We start from the raw sequence: 14608 nt of genomic DNA, 5'->3' as shown, positions 1-14608 counted from the left end.
ATCGGCCTCCGCTGAAAATCATGCGGGCCGATGATGGCCATTCTTCGTCGCCTTTTCTGAAGCGGCTGCTCGTCCATGTCTGAGTCTGAAGACTCTTCTTGTATCTGGTCTTCGGGACGAACAGGGGCTTTCCCTTCTCTATGTCTATTACTCTCGTCGGACTGTAAAAGACAGGGGGAGGAAGAATGTGAGTACAAAAAAAAAAAAAAAAAAAAAAAAACAGCAGACAAAACTAAGTCTTAAAGCTCACCGAGGTCTTCAGCAAAGCCTCGTCTTCTTCAGCTGCCCTAGCTGCAACTTCTTCTTCAGCAGCCCTGGAGGACCCTTCTCCTCCTTCACAAGCTTCGATAACCCGTGCAACCTCTTCGGCCGTACGGGCAGCTTCAGCTTCTTCGTCTAGCAGCTGAAACCAGGGATCTCTCTTCTTCCACCAAGGCTTCTGTCTCTGATACAGAGCAACAGCCTCAATTTGGAAATGGGAAGAGTCTAGATGAACTTCCCTATGCCTCGGTTCAGTGATAGAGGGGGTCCGATCAGTTACAACTCGTTCTCGGTTGACGCCAAGACGAGCGTAGTTAATGCCAACGTTGGTCTCGTCCCGCTCTGAAAAAGAAGAGGGAAAAGGTCAGTTCAGTTAGGTTGGCACAACATAAAAGAGCGAAGTGAAAGAGGAAAAGAGATAATTAAAAGGCCTCGGCCCCAGCCGAAGAAGCTTACCATCCTTAAACTTTCGGCTGAGGCCGCACCTGCTAGCATGTTCTCTTGGAAAACATAATGTGTATCGGGGAGCCAAGTCTCCGGGATATGCTGCATTCGGCCGCTGCCCCCCCCGGTTCGGCAGCTTGCCGAAGATGTTCTGTTGATTAAGGTTCGGATCTGGGCCGTTATCTTCGGGGGGACCTAAACTTCCCATGTCGGGATCAGGCTCAGCAAGATACCTGGGAGCGCTGAAGACGCAAGGGTGGCCCGGGTCCGTGGGTGCCCTAACCCAAATCCATTGACCTCTCCAGTCCTTGTCTGAAGAGTCGTTCGGCCACATGGTTAGGTACTGGGGCCGAGACTCAATCCGGTACCACCCAGAACCATGACTTCCGTGCCCACTTTAATATTTGGCACTAGCCGATGGAGTTTCTTGAAGCAATGCAGGTTCGGCACATACCTGAAGAACTTGCAGACCCATAAGTATGTCATCACCCTTCGGATGCTAATGGGAGTTAGCTGACATAAGGAAATGTTATAATGGATCAGCAAGTCTCGGACGAATACGTCCAAGGGGAACCTCAGCCCATACTGAAGTTGTCTTGTGTACACCCCCACATACCCCGGGGGTGGACGATGGATTCTATCGGATGCCACGGGCATTCGGCACCAATACCCATCAGCTTCAAGGATGTCGTAATGCAACTCATTTTGTTCGGCAAACCGATACTGTTCAGCATTCTCCACCCACCATGAGTAGGGGCGGTTCTTTATCATGGCCGAAGCTACTTCGGCATCCTCCCACTCCGAAAACCCGGGAAGGATATCCCAAAGGACAGCGGGAACTTCATCGTCCCGCCCAGAAGTGCTCGGCCCCTCCGTTCTCTGAGGAGGAGCCGAAGAAATGGGAGTCGCCCTAATCCCTTCAGCAGGGTCAGACTCTGCTCTTTGTCCATTCCAGGTCCCAATCCTGTTCCTGGGATCGGGAATTGGCCTTGCTCTTCTTGGAGCACGGGCTCTACCTCTAACTCCTCTCACCATTGATGAATTTCGAAGAAAAAAGTCGAAAAAGGGGAAGGAGTTCAAATTCGAAGAAAAATAAACTAAAATCGAAGGAATTTACCTTAATCTGAAGCGAAAGTTGTCGATTTACGAATTGGTAGTGACGAGTCTCAGTTTCTAAGCTTAATGCTCGGGGAATTTGCGAAGTTTTGATGCGGGTTCTTGGGTTCTCTCGAGAATTCTGGGTTTGTGTTGGTGAATAAGTGAGGAGAGATGACGCGCCTCTAATTATATCTCCAGAAATGGGAATTCTGAGAGTCTGCGTTTCAATTCCTCTTAAATACCCCACTAAGTAACCGTTAAACACATGACCTTGCGATTAAACCGCCCATTATCCGTCCAACTTCCACAATTATTCGCCTTAACTGTTGTTATCTCATTAATTACGGTTTAATTACGGTTTAGATTCAAATTTTTTGGATTAATTAAATCATTCACCTCCCTCCTTTTCTGATTAAATCAAACCCGACCCGTCATCCTTCCAATTCGGGTCTAGGGGGCAAGTTGTTTGGGTCCAATTCAGTCCAATTGGGCCTAGTCATTAAATGATCTAATTAAAAGCCCAAGGTCAAGGTTCAACTCTCCAATTGTGCTAAAGTCAAAGATCAGTCCTCAAGGCAAGTCAATTGGGCTAAGGCCCAACTTCTCCATATATGCAAAGGTATAAAAGCCATCAATATTACATTTGTACATTCATTCAACAAAGCCTCAATCAATTAATTCTCTTGCATAGTGTTCTCTTTCTACACACTGTACTGACTTTAGCATCGGAGGGGCCTTCCTCGGCAACACCCCCGAGGCTAGTTTACGTGTGTTTACTGTGCAGGAAACCTTCGGCCCAACATCACTTGGACCGAATCCAGTCTTCTCCACTTCATCGGACCTTCGACAAGGTCCCATTGTTTTCACCCGAAACATATATATATATATATATATATATATATATATATATATATATATATATATATATATTGGGAAACTCTATAGTTTTATTAATGCAAATCATAACCAAAATATTAATGTTGATGGGAAAAAAATTAATGCTAGTTAAAAGATTCCCTTTTAAAAAAAACACTGACAAAAAAAAAATTAATTAATCATGGTCCCTAAACTTTTGCTAACTAGGATAGGTCTCTAAACTTTTTTTAAAATATTATTTTATTTTTTTTCCATATGGGCACTTTGGTCCTTAAACTTTGGTGACTCATATTTTTTCCACCGGAAAAGTAAGTTATGGGTGGTTGAGGGACCAATTTGCTTCGTTTGAAAGATGAGGGACCAAAATGATACAAATACTAAAGTTGAGGGACCGTATTTTAGCTTAACTCAATTTAAAAATAAAGCTATTGACTAGAAACAAGACTAAATACATTTTACAGCATTAGAATAAATTGTTACACAATTTATTCTCTTATAGTGAGCTCTAACTCGAAGAAAGAGTCGTCGTCATCGTCGTCGCTTTGCTCGTTGAGATGGTTGGAAATGGTGGAATTGGCGATGGTTTCAGCGCTATTGGCGTCGCTAGTGGTGGTTCCGGCGGCGAATTTTGATTTGTTTGAGTGGTTGTACTGTTTTTTCATGACTATTGTTAATTTTGTGTTTATTTTTGTTGATTTTGATACTTTGTTTTGCATGTGTAGTTTAATTACTTGTGAAAAAAGTCACTTTTGTGGAAAAAAAAAAGGGTCACTTTTATGGAAATAAAAGTTACTTTTGTGAAAAAAAAAAGTTACTTTTGTGAAAAAAAAAGTTTACTTTTGTGAAAAAAAGAGTTACTTTTGTAAAAAAAAAAAAGGTTACTTTTGTAAAAAAAAAAAGGCAGTGAAAAAAAAGAGTTACTTTTGTAAAAAAAAAAAAAAAAAAAGGTTTACTTTTGTAAAAAAAAGGTTACTTTTGTAAAAAAAAAAAGGCAAATAACCCAAACAAATTATTCTCCAGTACCTGTAATTACTTACCAAGGAAAGTTTCATGTGCAAGTTGGACAAAGTATCCTTGTGTATGATCCCTACACTTGTAATAGATCTCAAGATCTGCCTATTCTCGGGTTCTCCCAGACCCTTGGTCAATTAGTCTAAGGTGCACCCTTGTGCACCTTAAATAGGTGTAACAACGTAGCCCAAAAACCTAATTACACACAACCCAATTAAAAAAAAAAAACCCTAAAACTAAAAAACACAGAAACTGCAATACACCCACCCACACCCAATAAATGTAACGTCATTTCCAAACTCAAAAATCTTCTTCTTCTATATGATTTTCTCTCTCCTCTTTTTCACTTTCTCTCTCCTCTATTTCATTCTTTCACTAAAAAACTGCAAAAACTTCAATGGACATTAGGAAAGAGATGCAAAATCAAAAGGATCCTCCCCAAAAAGACAATTTTATGTAAATTTCACTTAATTTTGTTTGAATATTGTTCGAAATTTATTATTAGAATTGTCAAAAAAAATAGTGAAATCAAAAGGATATTTTATGTTCACATTTCGAAATGCATATGTTTATATTTTGAATTCTTATGTTCATATTTTGAATTCTTATGTTCATATTTTGAATCCGTTTGTAAACTTTCTGAAATGCTTATATTCACTTTCTAAATTCACATGTTCATATTTTTTTATGTATATGTTCACCTTCTGAAATGCTTAATTATGTTCATACTCATTCAAAAATGAACCAATGCATATGTTCATATTTTGAATTCATATGTTCATATTTTTAATACTTATGAATTATGATGCATATGTTTCATAATCATATTATTTTTATTTCTTCAATTTTTTATGTTCATAATAAAATGCCTTATATTCATAATAATATTTTATATGTTCATAATGTAAATATTTATAGTAAATATTTGTTGTTCTCATTAAGTCTGTTTATGCATATCTTCTCTCTCTTAAATGCATATGATCATAATTTATTACGCATATGTTCACTTTTTAAATGGTTATATTCACTTTAAGGAAACCAATGCTTACGTTCATATTTTGAATTGTTATGTTTACTTTCTGAAATGCATATGTTCATATGTTTTATGCTTATGTTCACTTTTTGAAAAGCTAATGTTCACATTTAAGGGAACCTATGCATATGTTCATATTTTGCATGATGTTCATTGATAAAAAAATGCAGAAAATCAAATGAAATTCATACACAAATGAAATTGATCGAAGCAAAAAAAAAAAAAAAAAAAAAAAAAAAAAAATCACATGAATTCAAAAAATCAAATAAACAACCAATTCCATATTGTAAGTAACATATTCAATCGTTAAATCGAAAAAAAGAGAAAAATAAGAAGAAGAAAAAAAGAGGAAAAAGGAATTAAAGAAGGAAGGAGAAAAAATAGAGTATAATTTGTGAATTCAAAGATTCATAAATACCTTAATCAATCGAAATTAAGGCACAAAATCGAAATTCACACAAAAATTCATACTTAATAACTACTTTCATGTTGTAAGAAACAAATTCAATAAAAATAGTGTAAAAAGGGGGGGGGATAAAAAAACAGAGGAAAGAGAAAATAAAAAATGAAGGAGAAAGATAAAGGAGAAGAAACCTAATGTTCACTTTCTGAAAAGCTAATGTTCATATTGTGCTGTTGTTACACCTATTTCTAGGTGCATGAGTGTGCAGACTGTGCACCTAAGAATATGTAACCCTTGGTGACATGTTAGTACCAGGCTAATGGCTCTTATAAGATGCATGGTGACATGGAGCCCGCAAAGCCCAAACAGGTTGTGGCTCGCTCCTATGGAAGGATTCTCGTGTTGTCGTGGTTCCATGTGGACTTGTCAGTTGCGTGATAAAACTGGTACATTGTATCTTTGGCGCCTTGAACATGGCTCTAACTAGAGTCTGTGAAAAAGGCTAGTTTGAAGTGCACTACTGAATTGGCTAACAAGTGCCAGGCATATGGTACTTTGGTAGAGTGCTAGTGAAATCGGGACTTTAGAGGTTGTTGATCAATCTGCTCAGAAAGACTTCTACTCTTGGGCGGATGCTTTTCTCTTTAGAGTCCCTGCTGCTGTCCCATGAGTAATGATAGATGATTTTCTCTTTCAAAGTCGTCCCTGTTATCCCATGACTAACGAATGATGCTTCTTTTAGGAACAAATATTTCCTTATTGTGCTTTCACAACTATTTCATTATCGTAATTCTTTTATATGCTGAACAATTTCAATCAATAAATATAATTTCTTTTTGAACAATATTATGGTTTGAATTGATAGTGTATAATGATGTTCGTGCTATGAACTGTTTAAGCTGTCGTTTACTAATATCAGTCTTCGGTTTCTTTCACTATAGATATAGTGATCAAAGAGAGCGAATTCAATTCAATCGCCCTTATTGATCCAGTCACCACTAATATCAGCCGCTTACTAATATCAGTCTTCGGTTCTTCATATTGAGGAGTGTTAGAATGGATGCAGAGTATTAATCCGGGTCAGCAATCAGGCCTCAAGTGGGAATTTGGAAATTGATTACAGAGGGATGATAGATTGATCAAATTTCTTTTGCATTGACTGCCAGAATATGATGCAAAATTTGCCTAACTATTAGTAGCTGCACAATAAAATTAAAAAAGACCAAATGGAAAAAAGGCTAAGGAAAAAAAATCACTGAATTCTAGGATCTAAATCAGCTGTATAATGAAGAAAATAGTTTGTTCAAGGCAACCTAGAAGGTAGCTGGCCTGACTGGGAATCACTAGGAACGAACACAGGAAGCTGTGCACCCCTCTGTGATCGGCCCTGCTGAAAATTCCCACCTCCTCTATCCCTCTCGCCCACTCCTCCAGCAGCTCCTGACCCCCCAGTACTTCTGGCTCCTCTCGTCAAATTCTCGTTCACGAGAGGACCACCAAAGAAAATGGATTGACCAGTATATGAAAGCTCAGCCCTTGGAGCTGCTGACGAGGAAGAAACACCTGCGCCTCTAGAAGCAGCTGACACAAATCTTCCAGCTTCTGGATCCCAGAAAACTGTATTTTTTGTGCTTTCTCTGACATTTGGCTCGTTTTTCTTCACAGGTGGTCGTACCAAACTAGAAGAAGCTGCGTTATCACTCAGCTCAACTGCTCTTGACGATAAAGGGGACTGATTTGCTGATGATTGGTACATGGGATTAAAGTGATCTGTATTTGAGGGCAACGGAGAAGGGGTAGCTATTTGTGATGCGTGAGGAGGACTACTAATGTTACTTGCACTCCGGGCAGAGGCCTCGATATCCTCCCTGCTTGCCCTGCTTGGTGGATAAGAATTCTTGGCAGAAGAAAGCCTTGGTATTCCTACTCTCAAGTTTCGGTTAAGAAACCCTGATGACTTAATGCTCATAGGACTGCTTAGCCCACTCACATTGCTGCTGGATAACTGGTCACTGTCATAATGGTGCGGTCGAGAACTGACTGGGCGTAGTACAGATGATGATGCTCGAGCTTTGGCACCAGCTTTAATTGCCTCTTTAGAGTCTAGTTTTGCAAGCTTCCAAGCACTAATCTTGACAGGGCGCTGGGGTACCCTTTTTCCCTTATCAGCGGGTTGTATAGCATCTGGGTCCACAGTAGATGGCACAGTTCCAGGCTCTAGATGTTCAATTTCATCCTGCTCGAGAAAAGCAAGAAAGAGAAAGAGAAAGAGATCAATTTTTATTCAGCTAAAGAACATGTTTGACACATACAAGAGCACATGTACCTAGATTACCTACCCCTTTAATCTTAAAAGTTAAAACCCCTGTTGATAACATTTCACCTTCGATAGACTTTACTTTCGATTTGCCTCAAGTACCAATATCAAATTTCAGATTATTGACACTAGATATTATTATTAGTATGAACATTAAGCAGTAGAAAACTTAAACTTGGCCACAAATTGTACTTCTATGGAACATATTTGTCTCCCAAGTGAGCAGGGAGAACACATAGTGATGTCTGATAATCTGATATAACTAGCAAATTGAATCAAAATCTAATCAATTACTTCGTAATATTTAATAGTCATATCCAGAAGATACGTAGATACGAGTTAGGGCCAGTTGCTACTTAGTGTTAGCATAAGAATAAAAAATTCTATAAACAAAAGATGTATGGGCGGAATGAAGATAAATTTCCTTGGAGGCAAAATACTTGTGGCTCTAAGCCAACAGCTTATAGATTATTACTCCAGATTAGTTCATTAAGTTTAAGGGGCCATACGCAAGATTTTTTCCACAGATAGATCCGTCAGCCCCATTGATTACCTGTGCAAGGTATGACATTTATTACTAAATATAGAAACATCTTATCCTAACAGCAAACCTGCACTTATCACCCTGTCCTATAGCATTGTAAGCAGATACGTTTGATTTACTATGTGCTAAAAGGGTCCTAATGTCAAAAGGGTTTCAAGAAGAGGTAATTTTGTGATTTTGTATTTTGTTATACATTGGCAAAATTGGGGTGGATAACTGATTTAGGCTCTGTTTGTTTTGACGGAAAACATTTTCTTGGAAGATGTTTTCCATTTTTCAATGTTTGGTTAGTAACCAGATGGAAAACAATTTTCCCAAAGGTGGAAAATAGTTCTGCCTAGAATTGAAAATGTTTTCCTTTCGTAAAGAAGGTATGCCACATGCCTTTCTACTTCTTACATCCACCAACTCTCCTCTAAACCATCTTCTATCTTCCACTCCTATTTTTCCCTTCTATAAATTTTCTTTTAAGGAAACAAACAATGGAAAACTATTTTTACAATTGTGTTTTCTCTCGACAATTATTTTCCATGAAAAATCATTTTCCCAAACAATTGTTTTCCGTTAAAACAAACGGAGCCTAAACAAATACTCTTAACATAAGACTATTATAGTACCTGTTGGTCCATGAAGATTCTTGGTGGAGTACACCAAGTTCCTTTGTATTGCAAACCCATTCCAACCGAGCTTCGTCCACTTATGGCAGTAACTGCAGAGCTTGTTGGTGAAGATGGTAGACTTAGCTGATCACCACCAACTGATGGTCCGGGTGGTTCACTTTGAGTCCGCATAGCAACAACATACTCATAAGTCGTAATGCCCTGTAGCAATGATTGTATGATTTAAAAAGGAAATAAATGGGATGCAAAAGAGTTTGCAGCACAATAATTCATTGAAATCCACATGTTTAGAAAAAGTTTTGATTGAACAAGGGAGCGGGGCACCAGAGTAAATAATTTGGGGTTGAGATAATTGAAATTCAGACCTTTCTGATAAGAATTATATGGAAGAAGAACAGTTCTCCCAAGGGTATGATAGCCAGAAATGAGACTAGTGTGCCAAGGGCCTGAAGAAAAACAATATCAGAATCAAATTTCAAAAGAAAACGGCCACAGGGAGAGCTATGGCCATGATACAGATAAATCTACACAAGAAGATTAAAGCCAAACAGCAACAGGAACAAAAATGGTCCATCACATTTTTAACAAGGAGAAATATATGCTAATTTAGTAAAAACAAAATTGTACTTCCTTAATTGCCCACCTCGAAGTACACATGACACTTACATTTTCAATTATATTTCATCTTACATATTTTATCAGCATCCCCAAACTTTGTCCTACTTTATCTCTCCTAAGTCTTAATCCCTAAACTTTCTCTTACTTTGTCTCTATTCATCTTTCTTCAAGCTTCTTTATTTACTACCTCCGTTTCATATTTTTTGTAACTTTGGAATATTTTATATCTCACAAATAATATCCCAAAGTTGCAAAAAAATATGAAACGGAGATGCGTAGTATTTATTTTTGTAAAAAGGAAAAGTGTATACAGCCAGAGAAACTATGACTGACAAAAGCACCATCACCAACCAGTACAGATAACTCAGATAAATCCTTTTTTTTTTTTTTTGATACAGGACTCAGATACATCTTCCTTGTAGCAGATAAAGCTAAATTGTCCCAACATTTTTTTTTTTTTTTGGCAATTGAAGCATCTCCATTTTAACTACCATATAGACACCAAAAGAGAAGTAATCCTGCCCCAGTTTTGACCTCAAGAACCACATAATGCTGGAAAAAAAATTAGCATAAAGCATAAGCAGAAAAATTCAGTGAGAAAGCCATAAACAGTACCACTATAGTAGCAAAAACAGGGCGTGAAAATCCATCTCCAAGCCTCTCGATTATTTGATGTTCAGTGGCCTCTTTAAAAACGAAGCAGCGAACAAGGACCCAAATGCCCACACCACATTCCGCAACAAGCTGTCATTAAAATGCAACATGTATCCCATATTTAGCAAGTTGTGATTAAGAAAGATCGATGCAAGTAACTAGAAAAAAATGAAAATAATTAACATTTTTCAGGACTCACCCAAAGAAGGCTCATTGCCATAAGTGTAACAAATGTAAAATAATTCTTCCTGCCAACACAATTATTCAGCCACTGCACAAAACAAGTAGAAAAAAATTATAAGCTGTTATAGGAGTTAACAATGAAGAAATTCGTTTGCCTTCACCAAAAGAGTTAGTGAATAGTCAATTACGTCTCCTGAACAGAATGTTCATACTTAGGGCTATGGAATAATGCATTCAGTTCACAAGTAGAAAATAATATTGAAGTACTAATATTTTAAAACTCACCCGACAATGATGGTCGAACCCATCAACACATTTGTCACAACTCCTGCAGTGCTTACTGAACTTACGCACCTGCAAGACAACAACTAGTGAACTTTAACTTCATGACTTCTTTTGGTCAAGTGAAATGTAAAACCAATAATGTTATCGGCCTTATCGCTCTTAGTTATAAATTTCCAGTCACTAATAAACGGATCACCCCACCAACAAATTGTGAAAGGTCCCACTCAAATTTTGCAACAGTAAACATGAATATGCATCATTTGCTAAGAAAGCAATATCATCTCATACTAAGGCAATTCGTCAAGATGAATGATCCTTTACCTCAGCATTACACAATGTGCAAAATAAAGCATCTTCTTCTCCTGATGATGGCTGAGCAGCCTCCTCATCATCTCGACAATCTTCTCGCACAAGGCAAAAACAAAAGACTCCTCCAACTTTTGAACAAAAAGTTAGCTGTGCACTTGACCTTTCACCAACCCCAAACTCAGCTTTGCATGGCTCTTCTATTGAAGATGCGTTACCTGCTCATAAAAGCCTTGTGAGCAAGAGCAAAAGCAAAAGCTAGATTTGAAGCTAAATGTCCCTAAATTCAATAGGTTGCTACGATAGATTTGCATATACTCAACAGAAAAACCAGTTGCCCCAATTTTCACCAACAAATATAAAACTAGACACAAGGACAGCAGGCATCACATAACACTGGTCATTGCCTCAAAAGTTTGGAGACCCTCAAAACATTGCAAGATTTTTATGAACACCAGTATTACCTAATACTCCAATCCTGTCATTGCCTCATAAGTTTAAAGACCCTCAAACCATTGCGGGATTTTTATGCCCCCATCTCCCACGAATAGCATATTGGTAAAATGCATATTGGAACACAAATACTAGTATGCCAGAACACTTTTGACCTTTTGTGCTGATATTACATAATTAGGTTATTGCAATTTCTTACTCGCTCCACATACCGAAGTGTACAACGTATAAAATTTTCCTGATGAGGACACAACTAATGCAACTTGAACTGACCTGGCAAACTGGCTTCACATTGTGACCTAGCTATTCTGTCTGGTTCAATCAGAATACCAGGATCAGCTGGATCAATAGCTGTGCTTCTAGCATAAAGTATCAGCACACCCAAGGCCTGCACGTATTAATATACATTATGAATGATCATTGGGGATTGATAGTAAGGTAATCAATAATATGAAATCCAAATGGGTATTAGAATAAATTAGAGATTTATGTGCTCCATGGATCTCTATCTTGTGCTATGATTACATGGAAGGGTCAAATCTTACCAGGAAAGTATAACCACCAATAGCCAGATACTCATAAAATACATCCTTGGCAACAAAGGGTGCAAAGAACGCATAATATGCAATTGTTAGCAGGAAATACACCGTAATAGCCACAATCTGGTCACAGCAAAGATTAAAATAAAAAAGTTAGGAGCTACAAATTTAGCTAGATATAAACTGTGATACGGTTACATATACATTTCAAACCCACTACAGAACCTCCAGTAAAGACAAATTCATTTAGAACGATTACAAATTCAAAGCAGCAATCATTCGTCTAACAAAGATCACTTTGGGAACATAACAGATCTTCATGTCTCAGGCATTGAACTCCACAAGAAAACCCAATTATTGATTTCTCCTAGGTAAATTACTTAGTTAAATGGCTCAGGAAAGCAAACAATGTAAAAATTTGAGGGATCAAATACATGAACACAACATCAATATCAGGACTTCCTTATATTCCCAATAGCACTGCCACTGCCCAACAAACTATTTTAATGCTTCTTCCCCACACCCAACATTAGGCATTTGTAACAAATTATCATCAAAGATATTAGTGAACTGCCATACTGTTAATAATCTTTATCAAATAACCGAGATGTTCAGCCATCATTATTAAATGCTCACAGCTCACAAAAATATTGAAACAGAACAAAACCATTAGTCATATTATACAAGGTGATGCTCTCATACTTCCATGTAATTGAGACACCCATCAATGTACCTATTACAATATTTCCAGCAAAATTATTAGAGCTTCAGCAATTTAACAGCCAATGTTGGATTTCGATTAGGGGAACTGGGGAAGAGTTCAAACACAAATTTATTTGGATCAAGAAGTGGCAATACTAAAGAACAGTAAAAATATTCACAAAAGTGACAACCAAGAATATTATGAAGCTTGTGGAAATTCATGCAAAATCCTAGACTAAGTCATACAAGAAAAGTTGCTTCCCACAGTCAACAACTTGTAATTCCTACCACCAACTCACTTGATTTACACTACCAGAAAAGGCACAAAAAATAACTACTCACTTTTATGACACTGATGTGCTACCTAAATTCAATTTCTCTTTAGTTTGGTCACATCAATTGATTCCACTAGAATTACTATAATTTTTTATTTTATTTTAACTGTATTAGAAAATTAAGGGGGAAATTAGCAATTAGTCTGTAATTAAGAATCCCTAACTAAACTACCAGTCTACCATCCCTAATAGTACACAAAATGAAGCAAACCAAAAGTTCCATCAAAAATTGCTAAAGAAGACAAAAAAGAAAACCCATCTTGAAGTATATATACTTAAATCCAAAATAACAAACGAACAAACCAACAAGTACCTAAAATACAGATCTCCATTACTTTAATCAGACCAAAAACTTGCACAATTCACAATTCTAAGAAAAGCAACGAAGAAACGTAAAGATCCACCTTTTTTAAATAAAAAATAAAAAAATTCTCTCATCCTAAAGCAATAAACACAAAAATTACTAAATTTAATTTTTGCTAATAATAATACCATTATAATTTCTTTGACAATATATAGCCTACTAGTCTCCGACTAATCCGAATTCAAGCCGGGTTCACGACTTTATCAATAAAGGATTTGATGTAAATGCTATTATTATCAAATCACATTTTTAGACACTTTTGCTGAAATCTCCACTACCATAAACAAAAACAAAACGAAGTAACTGTAAAATAGAAATGTACCTGCAAAGAATGAGCAGGGAGTTCCCACCCATGACGTCTAGCCATTGTTAAAGCTTCAACAAACAGCAACAATGAACACTCTTCCAAATCCCACTAAATTAAATTGAATTTTACTCTCTTTCCTTCAGTTTTGAATAACAAAATCTGAAACATTTGCAGTTTATCTCAGAATTCTGACTCTGACCCATTTGCTATAACCACATTTGGAGAACACCCACTAATTTATATACTATGATCTTGAATTATTAGGGTTTATGAAGCTCTAATTTCATAACCCAGAAAAAATGAAGCAAAATGTGAGGATTTGCTCACTGGTTTTTTAAAACTGTTCTTCCTAAAAGAAGAAATTCCCCCATATTTTCCAAAAAAATAATTGCTCTCAATAATTTAATTTAATTTAGTGTTAATCTTATACTAATTGCCATTGAATACAGCAATAACAGCAATGTGAGTGAATATGATAGAGAAAAAGAGGAGAGAGAAAGGAGGAGAGAGAAAATAAGTAAAATACTGGAAATTGCAATAGTTTAGTGAAGGGTGTTGGGACTAGAGACGACCGTGGAAGACGGCACGCAAATTTTTAAATTATTTAATTTGTTCGTTTAGCAATTTTAGGTTATTGTTGTAACAAATTTGTATCTTCCCGTTTAGGAATGAAATCAAAATTAATATTTTGGATAGGAAATTATTTATGACATGAATTTATAATTTTCAATGATAGGTGCAGAGGTGCTTGATTGAGAAATAATTCAATTAATAATATTTTGTACCTTGTATACTTGTATTCATTATTGTAGTTTGTTTATTACAATTGGTATTTTTATTCGAACTAATACTCATATTATTATCGATTGAAATTTGAAATTAATATCATTCACCAAAAGGTAGGGTCTTTATTGAGGATTATATAGAGGCTGAGGCTTACCATTTAAAATGTTTAATAAGCAAATGCTTATGAATAGGGGATCGGACGTATATTTACACCCCTAAAAATGTTTGTTTACTCATTTGAAAAAATAACAAATTCTTAACACAATATGTGACGTATTTTACAACAAGTTCACATTTTCACCTATAAAAATTTATTTATTACTTCGTAATTATTAGAATTTAGAAGTTATAAACAACAAAGCAACACAAATATCAAATCAATTCGGAGTAATAACTACTTTTGTTATTCCTTGAATTATTTATAATTTAAATAATCCATCAATTATATACTCGTATGAAACTATAGATA

General features: G+C 36.5%; 1 protein-coding gene across 1 annotated transcript; it reads right to left on the bottom strand.

Annotated features, from left to right (window-relative positions):
* Positions 1-6185: 6185 nt before the first annotated feature.
* On the bottom strand, positions 6186-14007 carry LOC110685528 (protein S-acyltransferase 21-like). The gene is made up of 10 exons (XM_021862066.1): positions 13369-14007; positions 11652-11768; positions 11380-11494; positions 10669-10871; positions 10348-10416; positions 10079-10150; positions 9841-9969; positions 8973-9053; positions 8605-8808; positions 6186-7362 (listed from the first exon to the last, which is right to left on the bottom strand). The coding sequence occupies exons 1-10, from the start codon at positions 13411-13413 to the stop codon at positions 6430-6432; spliced, it is 1968 nt and encodes a 655-aa protein (XP_021717758.1). The 5' UTR covers positions 13414-14007; the 3' UTR covers positions 6186-6429.
* Between the last annotated feature and the right edge of the window lie 601 nt (positions 14008-14608).

The sequence above is a fragment of the Chenopodium quinoa genome, unplaced genomic scaffold, assembly GCF_001683475.1.
Source record: "Chenopodium quinoa cultivar QQ74 unplaced genomic scaffold, ASM168347v1, whole genome shotgun sequence".
NCBI classification, from domain to species: Eukaryota; Viridiplantae; Streptophyta; class Magnoliopsida; order Caryophyllales; family Amaranthaceae; genus Chenopodium; species Chenopodium quinoa.
Note: the sequence above shows the minus strand (reverse complement) of the source record. Positions and strands in the feature narration are given on the sequence as shown.

Excerpts from the sequence above, each read along its gene's own strand:
- LOC110685528 (XM_021862066.1), bottom strand. The coding sequence starts at position 13,413 with ATGGCTAGACGTCATGGGTGGGAACTCCCTGCTCATTCTTTGCAG. Across the intron at positions 9,970-10,078 it reads TGGCAATGAGCCTTCTTTGG|CTTGTTGCGGAATGTGGTGT; the intron begins GTGAGTCCTGAA and ends TTTTAATGACAG. Across the intron at positions 8,809-8,972 it reads ATATAATTCTTATCAGAAAG|GGCATTACGACTTATGAGTA; the intron begins GTCTGAATTTCA and ends TCATTGCTACAG.